At 44.5% G+C, this 23,235-nt stretch overlaps 1 protein-coding gene across 1 annotated transcript in view; it reads right to left on the bottom strand.

Annotated features, from left to right (window-relative positions):
* Positions 1-6,119: 6,119 nt before the first annotated feature.
* Positions 6,120-23,235, bottom strand: part of LOC119186209 (solute carrier family 41 member 1-like) — a 29,638-nt gene continuing 12,522 nt past the window's right edge. Inside the window, exons 4-9 of the mRNA XM_075883029.1 lie at positions 19,741-19,792; positions 17,921-18,067; positions 15,630-15,765; positions 14,711-14,784; positions 12,675-12,955; positions 6,120-6,392 (exon numbers count right to left, since the gene is read on the bottom strand). Coding sequence (XP_075739144.1) covers positions 6,120-6,392; positions 12,675-12,955; positions 14,711-14,784; positions 15,630-15,765; positions 17,921-18,067; positions 19,741-19,792 — 963 coding nt within the window. The remainder of the gene's footprint in view (positions 6,393-12,674; positions 12,956-14,710; positions 14,785-15,629; positions 15,766-17,920; positions 18,068-19,740; positions 19,793-23,235) is intronic.

The following is a 23,235-nucleotide window of genomic DNA, read 5'->3' as shown; positions in this document are numbered from 1 at the left end:
CGTTTGTGCGTTTTGAATTTTCTTTGAGTTTATCTCAGGTTCACGTGAGAAAAAAGCTTGAAACCTTCAAAGACATTTGTCTCCTGATTTCATTTCTGTCCTTCATGAACAACGGTCATCTCAGGTTTCTTGCACGGAATGTTTATGTGCCCGTTAGAGCCTGCAGTTTTTTTTTAATCTCTTGTGCAACAAAGCAGATCTTTCTGGTTCATTTAGCAAAGGAAAACGGCCTGAAAAATTTATTTGAAGCCCTCTTCTATCTATGCCTCTTTGTAAAACGACAATCTCTTCGCTTAAGCTATTTTCGCTTTTTTTCTATTTTCAGGCCTAGCTTCAGAGTCTCTACTCACTAACATACATATTTTTACTCTGTTCACTTGAAGTTATTTCATAGCGTCTTCAATGTTTCAGACGTAGCATTGTCGTATTTCGTCGCTTTTCAAACAAAATTACTCCAAGCTGGCGACAAACGCCGAACTGATGTGTTGCTTGTTGCGTTCGGGAATGCGTATGCAGACAAGTACTAGTCATGCCTCAGGTGGTAGCTTATATCTGCCCAAGGACGACGCGAGCTGAGATTGGTAATTAAACCATGTAATGCCCGCTGTATCATATTTGGCACACGGAATATATAATACCTGAACAAAGCTACTATTGGTGTGCTGATAAGCAGCTATTGCTGACTTAACATGGTATAAAAAGTTAGTGGCTTGCATCTTATGCAATGGAAAATAGTTATTTACAATTATTACTAATTAGGTTATGTGCCCAACAAAATTTCATTCATATTTTTCTTAGCACGAACTGTACAAGAAGAGTAAAAGCAGAGTTTTTTCGCAGGTTTTTTGAAGGAATAACTGTTTGTGCGCTTGTTAGAGTTAAATGCAAGAATGTGGGCAATTTACATTTGGGAGTGTTAAGATGAACTCACATTGGCAGTGTGGGCCCAACAAAGGCAATTGGAAACTATTAGGGTGTCAGTATGAATCGAACACAGCTATCCTGTATGAAAATTAGATATTCTACTGCGCACTCACGACAGGTTTCGGAAATGCTTCAGGAATGAGCGTACGAAGGCATAATGTTGCTGAAAGGTCAATTGGTGTTGCAGTGTTGCATACCTAACTCTATAGACATTTTATACGTTCTCGCATAAAACAGTCTTTACGTTTGGTTAGCGTCTGTGCCATTTTTAATTGTATAATGAAAAAACGAACACGTTTTCACTTTGTCCCCTGGTCTTGAACTTATATTTGTTCACTTCCAGCTTAACGGTCATTCACATTTACTCTCGCAATTGATGCAGCAGATAATAATTGTGTATTTGTGTTGCGAGTTTTGTTTTGTTTACTGACCTCCAGTGCACCGTATGCTCTGTCCTTCCCTCCCCCAAAAAACCTCTTGAATCACAACGTAAAATATATTGGACGACACACTGCGACCAGTCCCAGTGTACAATACATTGGACAACGCTTTGCGGCAAAGTGACATCACATGAAGAAAGACAACGTGGCACAGGTCGAGAACGCGACAGTTACCCAGATGGCATAGCTTTTTTTCAGTTTAGTTCTGTTAAAAATTTTAGGTCTAGGCATTCGTCGTGATTTTCAGCTGCAAACAAACGAAGCCTTTACTCATACAAAAATTTCTCCGGGATGAACTTTTTAACGCTATCACGTTCGAATCTTCACCGATAGCGTGGAGCGACTTTTCTTATAATAAAAAAGATTGAGCAGTCATGCAGTCTTGGGCCCATTGATAAATACACAACGTTAGATCACTAGGAGCATCGCCAAAACTTATTGTATAGTACTATGAAACGAACGAATTTTACAAAACATTTATTACGCTTGCTCTTCATTTATATAGGTAACTGTATCGTACTGTGCGTACCCATTCCCGTAATATAGATATCAAAGATGTTTTAGAAACTTGTAGAACCAATAAATCTGCTTCATTCAGATATGAAGTAAATGTTACCTTGTGCATACTTTTTTCATGTGAAACTGGCCCTTTTAGTATCCTTGATATTTTCCTCAATAACTTAAGCTAATGCTGGGGCTGTGCTTTATGACGCTGTAACACTTGTTTGTTTCGCCTTACGCACCACCCATTATTGATATTGTTACCACATATGCAATTTAGGTATGTGCATCTGTGTAGTGGGGAACAGGGTGGTGCGAGACGAGGACATTCGCCGAACCAATGCCGAGACATTGCTTTCTCTGCGACAAACAGTGATCTGCAATTACTTTATCAGACATTACAGAATTACCTAAACACGATAGAGGAATGGGTTGAAACAATTGGAATGTCTCTATACGTAAGGAAAAGCGCGCTTTTAGCGTTCTCGTTCAGGGATCCTGTCAACGTCTCGTTGATGTATGGCACAGTGCAGATTCCCAAGGTGGATTCACTCAAATACTTGGGCATCATATATAACAGCCCGTTAAATTGGAAAAGCCACATCGATCACATTGGGTCCAAAGCAACACGTACCATGGGGTGGTTACGCAAGCTCTGCAACATAAAAAGGGAGTCGCGAAGAAATACATTGGTAATGGTCTATAAAATGTACATTCGTCCTATCATGGAATTCGGCTGTGTCCTATTTGTGGTTAGTGCGACATATAAAATAAGACCGCTAATACTATTTGAAAGGGAGGCTTTACGAGTGTGCCTTGGACTGCCCAAATTTGTTGCTAACAATGTGCTATACATGGAAGCGCGTATATCCTCATTGTTGAATAGATTCAAAATGCTTACTATCCAAACATTTTTAAATCAATACACTGTGCCCAAGAGGGCATCGTTTTATGCTTTTATTAAAGAACCAATCTTATTTCTTGAAACTTGGTGGTCGCAATTCCACTGCCCACAGATCAAGTTTGTTCAAGTGCTGTTGGAACCACTGAACGTCAAAATCAAACACTTTTTCTCAATAAGAAACGTTAATTTAGTTCTGCTAATATAATTTGAGAATATTTATCCCTCTAACGAGAAGCAAATGCCATTTCAACATTTAAGTGATCGGCTGCAGAAAAACTTGGCACACGTGAACATGAACAACATAATTGCGCCTGATGCATCCGTATCGAATGAAAAGGCTGGGCCAGGTATCTTCTCACGTTTTCTTGACTGGTCTTTTTTGGTTAGACTCCCAGATTACACACCAATCTTCATAGCAGAATTATTCGCTATTGTACTGAACCTACGAAACTTCCTTTGGGCGATTGGGAAGCAGTCGTAATTACAGATTCTTTTTCAGTATGTGCTGCTCTATCTTCAGGAGCCAACTTAACACTTATGCACATGTTTCGAACACTCATACCGACAAACTAGCAAAAACTGCAGCTCTTATGGGTACTAGGCCATCGTGGCATATATCTCAATGAGATGGCGGATGCACTAGCCACAGTATCACATACCGGTCCCCTTATCCCAATTTTGCATTGCATAATTCCGCAATTGAATTATTATTTGCATAAAATTGGTCTAAAGGCGTCACCTTTATGTCAGACTTGCGAAGAAATGGAAACAATAGATTATTTCTTTTTGTTCTGTCACCAATATTCTCATCAGCGAAAAGATACCTGGTAGCTCCACTTAAAAAATTAGGATTAGAATTAAATTCGACAGTAATTTTGTCGTTTGGCAGCATTAAATTTGGTTACAGCCACAGGGACGTCTGCTCTGTGGTATTTCAGTACATAATTGAAACAAAGCGATTGCCTTGTTAAACTGCCTATACATATATATATATATGTATGTATTTTTTGAAAGGCTTCCTGGATTCGGGTCGAGTTATAAGTCACTAGATAGAGCGCACGAGCAAACGAAAAACGATGCTTTATTGCCGACGTTACGGCCGGGGACCGGCCTTCCTCAGGGCATACGTGCCCTGACGTAGGCCATGCGTAGGCCATACATGCCCTGACGAAGGCCGCTCCCCGGCCGTAACGTTGGTAATAAAGCATCGTTATTCGTTAGCTCGTTCGCTCCATCTGGTGACTTATATATATATATATATATATATATATATATATATATATATATATATATATATATATATATATATATATATATATAATCATTTGTTTTACACCTACCTTTACCTCTGTCCCAAATCTCATTTGATAGCCTGCATCGCTCCCTTCTCAGACATAGTCCTTTTTCTGGCTTTTCTCTATATTTTTTCAGTTCAAAATTATGTTGTGTTTCAAAAACCATAAGCCTTTTATTTAAGATCCCGCCGCCCGGTTCTTGGCCGATCCTCCTTTGTGGGTGTGTGCCAGAGTATCCAGGATCATCATCAACATCATCATCATCATCATCAGACCGCTTAACTGTGAAGGGTCGGTAACGAGCTTGCTGAGCGGGGGCTGCCCACCTCTGTGTGGCGGGGCCGTGAAGAAGGCACTGGCCATATCGGTAGTCGGCCGCGAATGAGTCACGACGTGGCCACGGAGTTCTGTTTTCACTGATGTCTGTCACACATACCGATGGTTGCAAAGGAGCTAGTGGCGCCGCCGTGTAGTAGGGTGGACTGGTAGGCGGGTAAGGAATGGTTTCGTCCACCCAACCACCTTGTCGCTGCAGCTCTTCACGTACTATGGCCCGAATAGTAACGGCGAGGTCGGCGGACGGACTCACATCGACGCTGGTGACCGTTGTCACAATTTGCCAGCATACCAAATTTCGGGGCAATACGACGGGTCTTCAGCTTCTCGAAAGTACGGCAGCGACGTTGGACGGCGCAGACGGAAGTGAGGTCTTCCCTGCCTATCAAAAAATTGTAGACATCCTCTGCTATACTCTTCAGAAGGTGTCCGACCATGCTCTCTTCAAACATATACGGGTATATGATCTAGCAGAGCATCAGAACCTCCTCCGTGTAGGTAATACACGTTTCTCCAGGAGTCCCAGCTCTTTGACCCAACGTGCGCTCCACGCTCTTCTTTTTCGAATCAGAGTCGCCGAAGCATTTCTCGAGTTTTTCAGCGAAACGATCCCACGTGAATCTTATGGTTTTCGTACCACACCAGGGTGATTTCCTTGAGAAACAGCGTGAAATTTCCCAGTTGGTCGGTGGGACCCTAGCAGTTGTACTGGCTCACCCTTTGGTAATGTGTCAACCACGCATACACATCTTTTTCTGCCCTTCCCGTGAACGGGCGATGTTCTATGTAGTGATACCAAGCTGCAGCCGGCACTGACCTTTGCGTGGTTGAGAAGCCGTTATCTTCGCTCTCAGCCATGACGCTTGTTGTCGGTGCAAACCGGCAAGACGACAGCTCCGGCGAAGTTCAAACAGCTGTGGCTCCGTGGTTCGTTGACGTGCTGTTAGCCACCACCTCCACCACTCTGTTATGTCTACGAGAGGGGTTTATTCAGAGCCGACGTAACGGTCGACTTGAAGGTATACAATGAACGTGCACCAGAGATGTAGATGTAGATGTAGATCCTAAACTCGTGGCTCACACACTTTGGCGGATCGGCAAAAATTGGGTAGCTTACTGAAAAAACTAATTTCCTCTTGCCACCAACCGAAAGTCCTCTTCGTCTCGCACCACCCTGTTCTCCGCTACAGAGATGCACATACGTAAATTTCATATGTTGTAACAATATTGTCGGCATTGCCTTCGGCAGTTCAAGTTATTCATCACTGGTATGTATCCCAAAACGTTTTCTAGATGTTCATGTTCATTACTATACAGTGCTCGCAAAATGTACCATCACAAGTGAAAATAAGACAAAGAAGACATAGAGTGGAGTTCTTTTTATCCAAAATATTGCACGGAAAACCCATATAACTTGCGCAACACTCACACTTACGTCTTCACGTAGCTGATATCATGATATCAGTACGTTGTCGAAGCATACTTGTGTTTTGCGACGTATGCATGCATACACGCACAAAGTAAAAAGAACCAAAGGGTCGGCAAACTTTCTTTTTCGCAAATATAATTGACGTAATAAAGATAAAAGCATAATAACCTTATAATGAACGAAAAATAAAACAAGAAAGTGGTCTTCTCATCACATATCAAAGCGCACAATGTGCAATGAGAACTGAAACTGCGCCAGGTCCACTCAGCTGGAGCAAAGTCATGGCATCGCTAGGACAAGGTGGAATTGCCGTAACTTGGCGTAGAAGATGACGCATGCGCAGTGAGATGAGTGGTTACGTGCACGTAGGAGCGCAGCTCTTCTTCTTGAACGGCCGATTCGTCGCCCATGTAGTAGAGCAACGCGTAGGCCATGGTGAGAAACCCCGTGCCAAGGAAGTCGCCGCAGCCCGTCAGGCAGGGGATGGCCGCGTTGTCCGGGTCGACGCCCCAGTTCCAGAGGTGGTACACGATGAGGCGCGCCAGGTACAGCAATACCAGCACCTTCACAATTCGAGTAGGTGTTGGTTGTTCCAGCATAATATTACTAGTTGCAGTCGCACGTGTCAAAGCCACGACATATTTATTAGGCATGTCGTAGCAGAGAGCTTCAGCAATTCTGACACCACCACTCGCTAAAGTGTACTAGTCGCTAAGGCACTCGGCTGCTGACTCGCAGGTCGTGGAAGTGTATCTCGATTTCGGTGCCTGCATTTTCAATGGAGGCGAAAGTTCTGTAGGCCCGTGTGCTCAGGTTTGGGTGCACGCTAAAGAACCTAAGATGGACTAAATATCCGGAGCCATCTACTAGGGCGCCTTTCATATACATATGGTGGTTTGGGGCAATAAACCCCACATATTATCATCATGCGAATAAATCACTGCCCCAGCGTTCGTATGTTCGACGGATGCCCATGTGCTTTGATTTAGGCGAACGTTCAAGAACCTCAGGTGGTACAAACTTCCGGAGCCGTGCTCTACCGTCTCTCGCATATACATAATGTGGTTTTGGAACGTTAAGCACCAACAAATATATTGTGGCTAATTTCAGTAACGAGTACCAGCACCTGTTTTGTCACACCGCCATCACTTTAGCTTACCCTGTCGCAGACATTGCTGAACGTTTCACATTTACATCAGCTGACGACAAGCTTCGACCGACACCAAGTGACTTGACTTCGTTACTTGCAGAGTTGATGTCAATTTGACCCTCTCGGAACAGCAACAGACTGAGCTACGTGAACTGCTATGTAGAGTTAAAGAGTGCTTAGCATACAACTCGCAGGTTGGTCAGACACTGATTCCCAAATACCGAATAATTGCATATACCGACACCTCACCCATAAAACAACACCCTTACTGCGTTTTGGCAAAAGTACGTGACGTGATAAATCCTCACGTTAAAGAGATGCTGCAAATTGACGTTATCCAAACTTCCAAGACTGGTGTAGTCATCTCCGGTTGTTCTCGTAAAGGAAAGAGATGGATCATTGCGCTTCTGCGTAGACTACAGACAACAACAGCGTAGCTGAAAAAGACGCCTATCCGCCGCCCCGCATGAATGATTCCCTCGACAGACTGTGGTAGGCTAAGTATTTCTTATCGATGTTCTTGAATAGTGGCTACTGGCAGAGCGAAGTTGATGAACAACACGAAAAAACCGCCTTCGTTATACCAGAGGGCCTATATGAATTCAAAGTACCTCCCTTCGGCTTCTGTTCTGTACCTGCGACATTTCAGAGCACTAAGGACACTGTTCTTACCAGTCCAACGTGGCACATGTGCCTAGTTTATCTAAATTATGGTGCCATGTTTTCTGCGACCTTTTAGGAGCACATAAAGCGTCTGCAGGCAGTGCTGGAAGCACTCCGTCCTGTTAACCTTACGCTGACGCCAGAAAATGCCACTTCTGTTATAAAAAAATTAAGTTTCTTGGCCATATTTTCAGTGTGGATGGTGTTCGACCAGACCCTGACGAAAGCACCACCGCGACCTCGTTTCCCGTTACACGTGAGAGGAAGGTAGTAGGTGGCTTTATTGGGCTCTGTGCGTACAATCGCCGCTTTATAGCCAATTTTTCTGGGATTGCTGAACCGCTCATTCAATTCACTCGTGAAGACGTGTAATTCGCGTGGGAGGAAGAACAGGACGCAGCTTTCTCTGAACTACGGGAGCATTTGCAGACACCGCGAGTCCTCGCTCACTTTTAACCAAGATGCTGATAGTGAGATTCATATTGACGCCAATAACGTGAGTCTTGGAGTTGACCTCGTCCAACTACAAGAGGGCATGGTGCAAGTGATAACGCTCTTTATCGTGCCGACCAAAACTACTCCACGTCAGAAAAAGCGTGCCTCACTGTTGTATGGGCCACGATGAAGTTTAGGCCTTACCATCATGGACGCCACTTCAAGGTAGTGAACGACCATCATTCGTTGTGCGCGTTAGCCAACCTACAGGACCCGTGCGGGCGACTCGCACGATGGAGTCTTCGTGTGCAGAAATTCGATTTCACGATCACTTTCAAATCCAGCCGCAAGCACGAAGATGCCGATTCGTTGTCCCACGCCCCTGTCGAAGTTTGTGGCCATGACAACGAAGATGACGGTAGTACTACACTACGCTTACTACAACTGATCTGATTACACGACAGCTCGCGGACGACGAAATACGTGCAGTCATCAAAAACTTGAAAGACGTAACTCTTCCATACCTCATTGTACTTCTCGAAGTCTGTCGTCATTATGCCTGTGAGATGGGGCCCTGTATAAGAAAAACTCCAACAGCATTGAGGGAACTTATCTTCTAGGGGTGCCAACTGACTTGCGTGACGGCATGCTTCTCGCCTGCCACGATGAGCTCACATCTGGTCACATAGGTTCCCTTCAAACTCTCGATCGAGTTCGGCAAGCGCACTACTGGCCTAAGCTTTACGAATCTGTTAAGCGATACGAGAAAATCCGCCGGGATTGTCAACGCCACAAATCCCTGCCACTGAAGCCCGCGGGGCTTCTTCAACCACTCGAACCACCTAGGGTGACATTCTATCAAATAATAATAGATTTACTGGGGCTCTTTTCGCTGACATCTGCCGGCAACAAGTGGATCGTAGCAGCCACGTACTATTTGACGAAGTACGCCGAAACAAAGGCATTACAGCGTGGTACAGCATAAGCGTAGTAAAAAAGGGCATGTGTGGGCTTCGTAGCCTTGGCTGTGCTGCCACAGGAAGTTGTCACCGAGTATAGTGAACACTCTTTCGGCCCGTTTATCTGCAATAGAGAGGACACCAGAAAGCGAAGCTAGTTGCTTCGCCCGCTGGAAGATGCGCCGAAGTGATTTGGCCTAACCTGGGCGTTGTTCGGCGTTGCAAGGGTTAGCAGAGCCGATCGCGTTCACGCATAGCGACGTCGCAACGGCAACACCGACAAGGCGCGGGCCAGGGAAGCCGAATTCAAGCGCCGGAAGTGAAAGATCAACGACACCGACGAGGTGCGAGGGCGGGAATGGAGAAGGCGCACTGATAACACCGACGAGACACAAGCCAAGGAAGCGAAGCGCAAGCGTCTTCAACGCGTCGGCAACACCGACGAGACGCGAGTGAAGGAAGCCAAGTACAAGCACCGACAGCGGAATGCCAACGCTGACGAATCCTCGACGTCGTCGTCGTTTGGCAACGTCTCGAAAGCGCCACACGCCTCCACTGAAGCACCCGTACGCAAGCGCTGGACTCCGCCAGGCGAACAAGAGGCGACGTGTAAGAACGATAAGGGCTTTTTTGAAGACACAACTGGTTCGAGTGAGTTGCCTTGTGCATTGGTGACGTGTCGATCTTCGTGCTCTACGCCACTTCCAACCTGCCGAAGGAGCAGCTTCAGCGCTGTCTGAAGGAGGCGCTGACTGTTGAAGTGAGGCCTGTCGATGTGCCTCTTATAGTCGCGGGAGATTTCAACGTTTTCGTCAGCGGAGGAAGACGAGAATGGCTCGTCAATTGCATGCTAGACGTGCACTCGCTGAAGTGCGTGTCGGCGGAACGGAAATCACCCACCACAATAAAAGGAATGCGCATCGATCTGGCCTTAGCCAACTGCGACGCAGAATGTCTGCAGGAACCTCTCAGCGTGCACTTCACCGATCACAAGGCGGCGATCATCAAGGCGAAACACGCGCCTGCTCCGGTCCAGCGCCCGTGTCTACTCTGGAGAAACTAGACATACGCCAGCCATCGCTTCAAACGAATCTTCCAGCGCTCACCGCAGGACCCGCGTTAGCGCCTTTTCAAACCGTCCCTCCACACATGCTAAACGCTGATGTTTCGCACTCTTTCAGGGGGCCGTTTGAGGAGAGGGTTCAAATTTTTTATTATCGTAAATTCCAATCCCTTGTGCTTCTTCAACGTCCACCTAGATTTAAGTACATGGGCCTATAGGTTTCTCACTTCCATCGAAAATGGGGCCGATGCAGAGAGGATAAGATCCAGAGACATGCTGCTGACACTCGAAGACAACTAACGGCTAAAGTGAATCACCACATCCTCCATCCCTCGTGCGTAGGCCTCAGGCTTGGCTTAAAACGCCATGATGACCGATGGGCAGTTACAGCACCTCAACGTGACTTCTTGTTCAAGCAAAAAAAAAAACACAAGGCTTGCGCGAGACGCGCTGCACTGTCACCGCGAAAGCTGCAAGAGTGGCATTGCTAAAGACATCTTTTTATTCATACATTGTGTAAGTGCTACGAGCACACTTGCAGGGTAGCGATTATGCCATAAATAACAATTATTTGTGGTAGTAAGGCATCCACTATGGCATTCTTGGTCATAACGTCATTGGCATTGTGTGATGTCTGGTTGTTTCTTCGCTGTTCTGGAACAATTTCTTACTTATAATAACGCGATTTTTTTCTCGACATGAAAACTGCCTAGTCTTAATCTGAAACGAAGTTTCACGCATGAGGTTTCAAGCTCCGGTGTAGCTTAATGGTAATTTACTGGCGTGGCAGGCAGGGGACCTGGTTTTGAATCCCAGTCGTGCCTCGGAGTTTTTATTTACTTCGCTTGTTTCTTTTTTTCCACAGCGCGCGATAGCGGATACAAACACCGGCGACGGACAATTACGGCACAAAGGCCCTTGTGCTCTCATAATATCTTTCTCTGTAATGCATTAGTGACTGTGTGAAAACATGAAAATTGCTACCAAAGTTTATGTGGCCATTGCCCCCGCCCGGGAAAAACTGAACTGAAAATTACGAACACAAAAGATACCAATATAGTCATGCAAAAAAGAAAACCCCTCCAGCTGGCATGGGCAGTTTATATATGAAACTGAATCAGCGAACATGGGAATACCGACACAACCATTCACCTTTGGTGCCCTAGAGTGCGTTTACGAGTCTCTCAAATAGATGGCGCCAACGACTCGTGGAGGTTCAAAGTGAGTCAAAGCCGTAGTTTAATTCTCTAAGAAAGCACGTCTTATTGTTGGTGCTTAGGCTGCGCATTTTTTCGCCGGGCTTAAGTTTACCAGCACCGGACGCGATAAAGAATGATTTGGTACAAGTCAAGTATTCTTCTGTTTAATTGCAAATACCAGTTTCACTTGGTGATAGTTATCTGTTTTTTTTCTACTTGAAACATAAGCTTGCCAGTTCATTAGTTGTTTATTTCAGTTTTTCCTTGTTTATTTAGGTATGTATTTGTATATTTATTTACTTATACGCCTATTGATTGATACTGTGATTATGTACACGATCTTGCCAGCTTGGTACATTATATAGGTGCACCAAATAAAAAACTAAAGACACAGGAAACAATAGACTTGTTCGCACGTGTGCTTTGATGAACAAAACTAAAGGCCAATAAGCGTTAGTCCAGCATTTTTTGGGTCCAACAGACGAGTTAGCACGAGGTAAAAGAGAAAAAATACACATATGAAAATATTCTAGTCAGAGAAGATAATTGCTTCCTACCGAAGGTGAGATTCAAATTGCGAGAGGTAATCTTGCATCAACCTTTTACCGGGCTATTTGTTCCAATCCACTACATTTGATTCTAGGAAAGAAATAATTTGGAACGTGTCACGATTACAGTTACAGCTAGTGAGTTCCTGGGTCTGGTATCGTAACCTGACAAATATAGAAGGTGCGACGTGTCAATCATCTATTGACCTTTCAATAGTTGAAACAAAGAATTTAAATGGCATACACGAGAAGAAAGGATGACGTAATTGAGCCAGCAGTGGCAAGCCGACCGTTTTGAAGCCATCAGTGTCAGCCCAACAAGTGACATGCCCAAGATCTAGTACGGAACGATCCTTGCCGATACTGCGGTACGCTGCGGAGTATGACACGCTGCATATTTCATCCTAAATCCTTTTGCTCGGTGCAGACTAGCCGGCTCACGCAGGAGGCTCAAAAATTAAACGCCACCGAAGTTGCAAAATCCCACCGCATGCTCTGACATTTTAATCATGTGTTGTGCCGACACGGTGGGCTTCACTCGTGTGATGATGCTCCCTCCTTTTTTCTTCCTTCCTACAGGCCCCGCCGAGACCGCAGCTGCAGCCATCGAATAAGCCGTCCAATGCTCAACGATTTGAACTACAGCGGCTGTTGTCCTCCTGTCTACTTTATCGAGTGTATTTGTGCGTCGACACCTGGGAGTGTTTGTCAGCGTTGTTCGCAGCCCGGATGGTCAGGTGCAGAAAACTCATGTTTTTTCTCCTGTGTCTAAACTAAAAAGAATTTTTCCTTTTTCGTAATTACATAACATCATCGGTGAGCACCCACCTGCCCTAGTGATGCACCACAGTACGCTGCGAAGAAGGTGATGGTCATGGAGACCTTGCCGAAGCGCAGAATCCTAGAGAGCACAGCGAACAGCGTCTGGCCGGGCACCACGACGCCGACGAGCACGTAGGCCACGTTGGCCATCTCCCCACCCTGGTAGTACATCTGTAGGGGCCCCACGCAGACGTGTTCCCCGAATGGTATGTCTCCCAGTGGCGTCACCCGGTTCAGGTAACTGGACAAGCTGCAGCTGAAGACGGCCGCCAGGTTGCCGCCCAGTGCTGCAATCGGTAACCATCAGACACGCGAAGCAGAGCATTTTATGGTTGGTTCGATCGTGATTCGAAACCAACTTTCTTACACGAAAATGTTTTACGCCGGGTTACACTACCGCTCCACTGACGTCTTTCCGTCGAGGGTAATACGTTGTGAAATGTACACGCACAGATGACCAAGAAAAATTTGAAGAAAAGAACAAATTATTCCGTCACCATGAGTCACACCTATGACACCTATATATAGCTCCGCAGCGTGTGGAGTGAAACGACTCTAAGACGGAACGCACATTAATCAGTGCTCTAACGGTGAGCTATTTATGTACGTTATTTTCTGTTGACGGTGATCATAGCTCGGTGGCACTTCAGCGCGTTCACTTTATATAACTGGTGAGCTAGCGAGAAGGGTGCGCTTGAGATTTAACTTTAGAGGTCATCGCTCTTTCTCCGAATGTGTTCCCACGGTCCGCACGAGTGGGCACGCTTCTGCAAGACGTTGCCGCTCGTGTGGGCGTGCCCTTGATGCGGGTGGTTTAAACGTTTCACAGCTAGTTTGTGTGGAAGTTACGGAGAGCACAAATGACAATTCGCTCACTGCAGTGGCCGCCTTTGCGAAAGGAGTGCACCGCTGAAATACTAGGTAACAATTGTGAGAGCTGCTGATTCCCACTGGTTCTGTGTATACTTGAGCGTTCGTTTCATGCGCGTTCCTTTGTGTCTGAGCAGCCAGCGATTAGTGAGAAGCTGGTATACAGTTCTTGGTTGGCACTCATCCTGTTGTAAGTCCGTTTCGTAAGTCTGTTCTACTTGAGCAGCGCGCGGCATGTTCGAGCTGCATGCCGTTCTTCACGTTAACTTAAATTTGTTGCTGCCGCCCTCATTCCTTCGCCGTTGTGGAAATGCGCAGTAAATGTTTAGATACCTCTGTCAAGATACGTTTACCTTTCAGGTAAAAGCCTAATATATGAAGGAAGAAATAGCCAATGCCTCCTTCACTTCTTTCAGAGCCAGTGCGAATGCACGCTCCTCAACGGAAGCCATCGGTCCACCTTAGTTCATGGAGTGGTCGTGATGCGTCGCCACATGTGAAGCTTCCTCCACCACACGTGCGTTCCAGCACTTTCCCTCGTAGGTATATTGGACACATTTATGTCTCAAGTATTACACATCTGTCAGATTCGTTCATTCGTGCTTCTTGGTTTCTGGCTCAGAGCCTTGCCGATGCCACCTCATGGTGCTCTTGAAGTCAGTGCATGAAGTAGTGTCGTAATGATGCTTCCCTATTGTTTGCTTACATAGCGCCATGAACGCCGACATGCTATCTTAGAGTACCGTAGCATTTACAGAAGCAGCATGAGCGCCAACATTGTGAACACCAGGAATGTAAGACACTGCCCCACGGATCTGTACACAACCGAACAAAACAATACTTCGAATGATTTGCGTTGTGAGACACCCCATGATGGGCTATCTCCCCCATAACCGCATAGCGCAGGCCAAAGCTAGGCAAACGGCAAGATCTGGAGAGGGCGACGAACAGCTAAATCTGGCACGTCTGGCTGGCATATTGTAAAAATAGAAGAGACAATACATAAGCGCTATTCATTTTTTTAAATATTTCACTCTCAAGTTATCACTAAGGGAGAGTATCAATTCAAGCCCCGAACCTATGGTGCAGCCACGTACTCGGCTGCGAAAGTGACTGTTTAAACCCATCGCGTAGAATGGGGCGCATTCTAGTGTTTGAATAGCCTGACTCACCATTTACTGCAGACAGGTGCAGGGCAATTGGCGGATAAGCGAAGACTGCATAATCCAGGATGTACCCACCAAAGCTGCAAAAACGCATGTGCAATAAAAGTTACTACCAATTGTATTTAGGAGCTTTCGTACGAAGAGCTTTACAAATTGTCGGGTAATTAAACTTGGAGCCTCTTCGAATATTTCACATTGCCATTACGAAATTCTATTCAATTATCCTTGTTTACGAACCAGTATTATAGGTGACCAGGCAAATGTTGAATGTCTGAAATGAGGACTGTTTTTAATATTATTTATTTTCGTTTATTGTGGTTTTATTGTTTACCCGTTTGGTTTGGTTATTCTGGGATTTATTTATTTATGAACAATTATTTTTATCCCATTCCACATCATTCCAGGTAGAAGACACATCAAATACTAACATACAAAACTTAAATAGAAATAGAGAACAAAACAAAATAGAATTATCCCATAAAATTGATTTGTACAGAATAACCTAGAAACTGCTGCAAATGCTTGAATGATATGTGGTATTCAGCGCCCCAAAACCACCCTATGATTATTGGAGACGCTGCAGGGGAGGACTCAGAGAATGTCGACCACCTGGGTTTCCTTAGCGTGCACAGGAATCTCAGCACGTTCCCATACATCATTTTTCACCTCCACCAAAAAATTCAGTCACAGCAGCCGATATTCAATCCTACGATCTTCCGGTCAGCAGTTTAGTTCCTCAGCAACTAGAACACCACAGCGGGGCCTGCTGCCAATGCTATTAGAAGACAGAACAGCAACAGTAACAGCAGGGAAAGCCAATTTAGACGTAAATTACGGTAAGAAATTTCACCTGAATGAACGCAAAAGCTTTGAGTGTAACACTCGCTTTCCTAATGAGCAACGGGTGCGTTCTCTGCTCACTTACCTCGAGACCGTGAGTGCGATAATAATTGGCAGCCACCCGACGCGCAGCACTTCCCGGGAGACGGTGTTGCGTCGGGCCAGAACTATCCACATTGGCAGCAGGAGGAGGCACAACGTGATCACAAGCGGCGCCAGATCTGGATATGACCGTCAAGCGCATATTGAATGTAGAAGCGTGGGAAATGGGACAGTCAGTGCTGCCTTGTGGTGCGACCTTGCATGAACAGACGGGAATGCAAAAAAAAGAGATGAAAGAGAGCTGTATAATACGTAGATGAATCATTATTATTGCTACAGCAACACTTTTGAAGTTATGCGCAACTGATGCACACAGCTTTTAGTAAATAACTGCTGGCCTTTGTTTGCAACACTTTCTTGTCCACTAGCTCTGGCACGTTTAAATATATACTATCAACGTTAAGTGGCCCTATCCATCAACAGCTCGTGTTCTTAACGCATGCAAAACTTAGCATAGAGCGGTCGCACTAGTGCCTGAATCCTACGCTTATAATACCACAACTTGCACCATCAGAACCAATGGTGTCAGTATAATAAACATTGTGATCAATCGATATCAACTATTTTTATAGCAAGTGGGTCCGAAATTTAACCGAACACCTGAAGCACGGCGGCAAGCACGTAAGCGTGTGCGCAGTGAACAAGCGTAGTGTAACTTGCACAAGAACGCATATCAACAGGCTTTACATTACTTTTGAAGACCTGGTCGTTACAATGCTGATAAAAGTTGACCAATCTCACGTACAGTGGGAATCGATGAAATGCGAAGCATGAATGATGAAGGTTAATATGTCACTTTGAAATCAGCACAACGTGACGAGTTGAAGGCAAATGATGCCTTCTATGACTTCCGTGTCATGACTATCATGTTTGGATGTGTCGTTTACCTCCGTCATCTATTGACGTCAAGGGATACCAAGTTTATTATATGTGGAGCTAGCGAAACGGTGGCGAGCACGCTATGAGCGTGGTATGTTATCATGCTCTTACATGACCCACGGGTCAGGATTATTATGTTTAGACCAGTCATATATTTTGTCATTCATTGACGTCTCTGACACCAAATTTGGTATATGTAGAGCTAGCAAAACGACCGCGAGCGCTTCATGAAGGTCCCATTATACTCCAATGTAGCATTGACGCGAACCCGATGGGTACACCGACGCTACGTTAGAAAAACGCGAGCACTCTATAGTCTGATGCCAGGCGCGACCGGCGCGATCAGCGTCCGTCAGTGCGGCCCAACGGCAATCGATGTAAAATGCGGCATGCTGCATTTCGTGCCAATGCGTTATCCAGACAACACAGCGTCTCGCTTTTTGCGTGACGGAGGTATGCCGAACACGCTGAAACGCACATGCGTCAAAGCGATGCAACACGGCGCGTGCCTGCGAGTTTATGGCAGCACCAGTGCCTGGCGTGGCAACGCCGGCGTGACGCGACGAAATGAACGCCAGAGAGCACGCGCACCGCTTCACGTCGAAATGTATTGGCGCCTTCACTCTGGCATGTCTTCATGTTTTTACATGACGCGCATCTCATGCTTATCATGTTTGCACCAGTCATATACCTTCGTCATCCAGTCACGTACCGTAACAGCAAATTTGGTGTATGGAACGCTTGCGAAAAGGCCGCGAGGGCATCTTGAGCGTGGTATATAGTCATGTTGTTAAATAACAGACATATGTTTTCATGTTAGGGCCTGTCCCTTGTGTTTGCCATGCAATCATGTCCTGCCATACCAGTTTTGCAAGAAGCTATGTGAACGAAACCACCGCAAGAGCTGCAGGACCATGAAATGTGAATCACTATATTCATGACACACATGATATGATTTTCATGTTATGGCTATTCAGATATATTCTTCATATAGTCATGTTATGCAATACCAAGTTTGGTATCGATACTCGAAACGGCCAGGAGAGCTAACTGTCGTAGGTGGCTGGATGGATGGATAGATAGATAGATAGATTGATAGATAGATAGATAGATAGATAGATAGATAGATAGATAGATACGCTCAAAGTCACTGAAGTTCGCCAAGAAATGCTACGCATTTGAAGTGATCGTGGCAAAGATAGATAGATAGATAGATAGATGGTTAGATAGATAGATAGATAGATAGATAAATAGATAGATAGATAGATATATAGATAGATAGATAGATAGATAGATAGATAGATAGATAGATAGATAGATAGATAGATACGCTCAAAGTCACTGAAGTTCGCCAAGAAATGATACGCATTTGAAGTGGTCGTGGCAAAGACGCACACGGATGGTACAGCATTAAAGACGAGTAGCCAGAGAGCAGGAACAGCGTGGTCAGGTCGCCGAACGAAGCCGCGATGGCTGGCGCGATGTTGTCCGGGTTTTTCTCGCACTTGGTGGACAGCACCACGACCGTGGACATCACGAAGCCTGCGTGAACAAAAATACAGGAATTGAAAAAGCGCTTTTTTAGAGTACAGAACGTCAGCTTGCTATATTTTGTGGGGCAGCATGCAGCTGAATGTTCGTAAATGTTTGTTTGCAAACACTGTGGTTAAAAATAGCCTTTGTTGACATTTAATTGTTTAGGTTTACTGTGCTCAGATAAGTATACTAAAAATCAGTGAAGGGGATCTTTATGTCGCGCCTTTTATAGCCTTGCGAAGCGATATGTCTAAAAAAATTTTCCCTACAGGTCTTCAATGTTTTTTCTTTCATTTGTTTAGTGATATGAAGCTGAGCTCACACTTTCAAATGCACGTGTTAAGTTTATTAGTTAAGTTGAAGTCCTAAAATTTCGTTAAAAGGCGCTATTTGCTCGCTGTCTTCACAATTGGTTTTTCTGTAGCAGCAGGCATCTTAAGAGGGTAGAAGATATTATTTGAAACAGTAATTGGACAAATAACTAATTTGATATTTAACTACTGTAGTTAGACAGTTAGGTCAAAAGGCAGTATTTAAGCCCTTTATGCAAAAAGCCGATGTCCACATTGAGATTTTGCAAAAAACTATCTGTAATATAACTGCAAATAAACAAAATTATCCCCAGTTCTGCGGTGAAAATAAAACCGAAACGCGAAATAGTGAAACCAAAATGAGGGGGTGGTATATCAACCATCTACCGACTCTTTTGTCTGGGTGTGTAACCTGCACAGTTATTACAAGAGACCCTTTTACCAAAATCTCAAAGCAGCAATGTGTTTTTCAATTCATCCAGTTCACCCAACTACTTGACTCCGCTAATTAAAAAGGTGATTAATGTAAGTTCACTAAGTACTATTCCAAATTATGTAGTCAACCCTTCTGAAATGCCTTTGGCTACAGAAAAGACTGTGTAGACATTGAGCGAATAGCGCATTTTGCTGACCTCTAAACAATATTAGACACATTTTTCAAACGCCCTTCATATATACGTGAAGTAATGCGATATGAATGAAATCCACTAATCATGTGCACATGGATATCTCAAAATAGTCACGCACAAATGACAGAACATAGATTATTGACACTTTACCCTATCCGCTTGAAGAAGCGTGACCGTTCGTACAGCGAGAAAGCTCCCAATATAATAAGCCAGCCCATTCATATGCCTCTGTATAAAATGTTAAAAATATCAACCTAGTGTATTAAAAGACGATTGTCGAAATGAGTTCTAATACAGTTTTCTGTCTTTAAAATTCATCTTCTATCGTGCCTTCTAGTTTTATTGGTTTTAAACGCCTGCGGGCACTGAAATAGAGCACCGCAATATGTATGTGCATTTTCACATATGTCATCACAACAATATTCCTCATTTCTTGATGCCTACGAATTCATTCGCTTTTCAAATTTGTTTATGTTATGTAACACACCATGCCTATTTCTAGTTTTGTCAACTCAATATTTATGTGTGCATTTCCAAACTTCTCAAGAATATTTTTTAATGCTTCACAATTGCATTACATGCTTTGGTCTCCTGCTCCCATATGCAATTATTCGGTGATTGAGGCCATGCAAAACAAATACGCAACTGAGAAAGAGAGTGGCGGTGTTGACAGCGGCCAGTGCTCCAGCGTAGAGGACGGCGATGTGGGAAGGGTTCCAGAGACCGTCAATTGCCAGACCTTTCAGGACGGCAAAAGAACATGTCAGGAAGGTCGCCACTGTCGACTGGCACTGCACGTAAACATAGATCGACAAAACAAGGTGTAGCTCAATCAGACTCATTAAAAAATAGCAGATCCCACGTACAGTGGGAACCGATGACATGCGAAGCACTAACAAGGAAGGTCAATATCTCACTTTAAAACCAAACCAACGTTTCCAGACGGACGAAAATTATGCAGTACCTGACTTCCATGCATCATTGCTATATTTAGACGTGTCATTTACCTCTGCTTTCTATTCACACCACTTGATACCAAATTTGGTATATTTAGATCTAGCTAAACGGCCCTGAGTGCGCATTGAGCATGGCATTTATTCTTGTTTTACATAACACGCATGTCAAGATTGTCATGTCCCGGCGTGTCATTTACCTTGGTAGTCTGCTCACGTGGCATGATACTAAATTTGGTATAAGTGAAGTAAGCGAAACGAGTGCGAGTGCAACACGAGCGTGGAGTTTAGCCATGACTTTCATAATATCCATGTCACGATTTCCAGGTTAGGATCTTCGTCATGCAGTTATGTGATACCCTACCAGTTTGCAATGTGTCATGTGAACGAAACCACCGCAAGAGCAGCAAAAGCATATAATCAAAATCATGACATTCATGATATAGCTATCAAGGTTTTCATGTTATGATTAGTTATATATGCTCATCATATAGTCATAATATCGCATAATACCTATTCTGGTATTGATGCCGTTTTCAAACGGCTAGGAGGACTAAAAGTCTGAGATTGTATAATAGATAGATAGATAGATATATAGATAGATTGATAGATAGATAGATAGATAGATAGAGAGCTCAATGTACTGAACTTTGATAAGAAATGCTTCACGTTAAAAAATACTTTCTCATTCAGGGCTCACTACAACCTGGACTCACAAATTTTTTTCTCAACAGGATTACCTTGGACTCAAGCTCATGGACAGAACAGACTATTGTGAGTCTGAATGAGTTGAATAATGAATGAGTGATTCAGCCTCTGCACGTAAACAGGTGATTAGTAATAACCTCACTTTCCAGGCAAACAGCATTGAACGAACAAAGTACTAGTTACTGTAGTCATGATTTAAATATTTTCACGCACTGTGTTTGATATGGCGTGAATCTCAGGGTGATACAGTTATGAACGGAGGAAACTCGAAGAATAGGTTACATAGTAGAATAGTTGTCGCGAGTGAAAACTTGACAACATTGTCTGAGCCCACTGTTTATGCAATTTCTTTATGTGGTTGAGGCCTCGTAATAAGCGCGCGAGCACAACTACGCTGACATCAAGCGTGCTTGCGGAAAAAAAAGAAAGCGCTGGGTTCATGTGACCTTATTCTTTTACTTCAGTTCACAGTTGCTGCTTCTCATGTGTCTGGATTCGCTAAAGAAAATGTTTCATGTATGATCTTGCCGGACTATTCTCGACGTACTCCACTTTTATATTGATACCCATACTCCACTAGTACATGTATTTCCCGATTTCTACTCTGTCCACTCATTGATTTCGAGCTGTACTGGATTAAAACTACAGCAGCAGCAATCTCTGACAACTAGAGGTTGTCGCCATGCTTTTCTTTTCACGTTAGCGTTTACATTAAGGGTTGTTTTTAAACACAAACGAGTTTTATGCCGGGGTCGACTAAGATTCTAGTGACGTATTTACGTCACGGAAATAACGTCGAAAAAAATATTCACAATCAGAAAACGAAAAAAAATATTCTTTTAATGACAATTGAAACCATCACCCCTAGGTTTAGGACAACATATTCTGGGCACACTATCCCCTGTGCCATAGTCACATGTTTTGCACGCTTTTAAAAATACGTCACTTATATCTACCACTGTCCTTTCATGTTCTTGGTATAGAGCAGCAAGGCAATATGGCCATCGCATCTGCCATTAGTTTCTTCAACACGTCGTTTCTAAGCATTCATACCATTCGGTGTGCTCCGTTGATAGGCGATTTTGTCAACGCCTTAACACACCACCATGTGGCGCCCTTACCCTTACCCCACTCAGTTTGAACTGGCACGATGAATGGACGTGTTTTTAGGTGCTCCCGATTGACTGCGCCGATAAGTGGTTTTGGATGTTTCGAGCTTGCTTTTATAACTATAAGGCAGCAGTTAAAACCTTTGTAACACTCATTACATTGCACGGCGTTTTCGGGGTCAGTCTCCAGGTAGTTACTCGTTTGTGTGTGTGTTTGTGTTTTTCCTCTTGCCACCTCGTGGGAGAGGTGCAAGTACGCCGAACACGGAAATTTGTGTAGTAGAGCTTAGACTTTCTTTTTTTCATAGGGCATGGTTTGTCGTATGCCGTGTTTTGTAATTATCGATTGGGACAATTCATAAGAACAATTGGTGTCAAAAAGACATGGTTGAAAAAGCTGTAAAATGTTCACGATGTGGGTGGGTTTGAAAATAGACCCAAGTGCAGACGCGATTGAAGTGGAGGCTGCCGCCAAGTGTAGGCAATGTGAGATCGAGGGAAAAAAATGGAGAAAAAGATGGTTGTCCAGAGTGAACTGCTGATGAGAATCACCGAGCTGGAGATCGCGTTGGCGACAGAGCAAAAGAAAACGAAGGCTGAGAGAAAGGCTCAAATCCACCAAGGAGGCACTCGCAAAGGTGAGCAAAGAAGCGGCTGACGGAGAGAATGGTAGCGCAGCGGCAACCAAAACGGCGGAGAAGAAAGAGCAAGCAAGTTTGGAAAAAACAGCTTCTGTCGGTTCAATGGTCACAAAACCTAGCTACAGCGAAGTAGTCGTGGGGCTGAGAGGGGACACAGCAGCTGGCGTGACAGGAGCAAGAGATCCCCCCCCCCCGGTGCAGGATGCTCCAGCTGAAAAGTCACAGCACGTGATAATCACCGGGCACTAGAATTGAAATCGATGCGCAGAAGCAATCAAAGAGAGGGCAAGAGGTGACAAAAAGGTCGCAGTAGGAACGTTCCCAGGACGCAAGCTGGAAGCAGTCATGAGGCAAGCGAGCGCAAAACTAAAAAATACAGCTGATAGACGAAACCTCCTGATATATTCGGGTGGTTTAAGTGATGTCTTAAATACAGATACGGCAGGACTAGCGACCACACTGGCAAAAGGAGTCGATGACAAGTGCTCCATTTCTCCTCAGGTACAGGTAGTGATATGCACGATACCGGAGGTACCGGTGCGTGACGGCAACCTGCAAAGAGTGGTTTTCAACGCAAACCAAGAGATATGACGGATTAGTCGACAAAAAGGCTTTGAGGTTGTGGAAATAAACAGAGAGGTGCATAGATGGGGTGGTTTTCAACGAGACAGAATTCACTTCGGTAGGAGGCTAGGCCATGAGGTGGCTTAGTGACTTGCAGGACGCGCAGTAGCTTTTTTGGAGGGTACGCAGGCCCTCAGTGGTGCAAGATAGCTAATATCAACGAAAAGAAACAGGGGAGTTCTTTGACAGGTGGTATAGA

Source organism: Rhipicephalus microplus, unplaced genomic scaffold, assembly GCF_043290135.1.
Source record: "Rhipicephalus microplus isolate Deutch F79 unplaced genomic scaffold, USDA_Rmic scaffold_15, whole genome shotgun sequence".
In the NCBI taxonomy this organism is placed as follows: Eukaryota; Metazoa; Arthropoda; class Arachnida; order Ixodida; family Ixodidae; genus Rhipicephalus; species Rhipicephalus microplus.
This window is presented reverse-complemented; position numbering and strand designations above follow the sequence as displayed.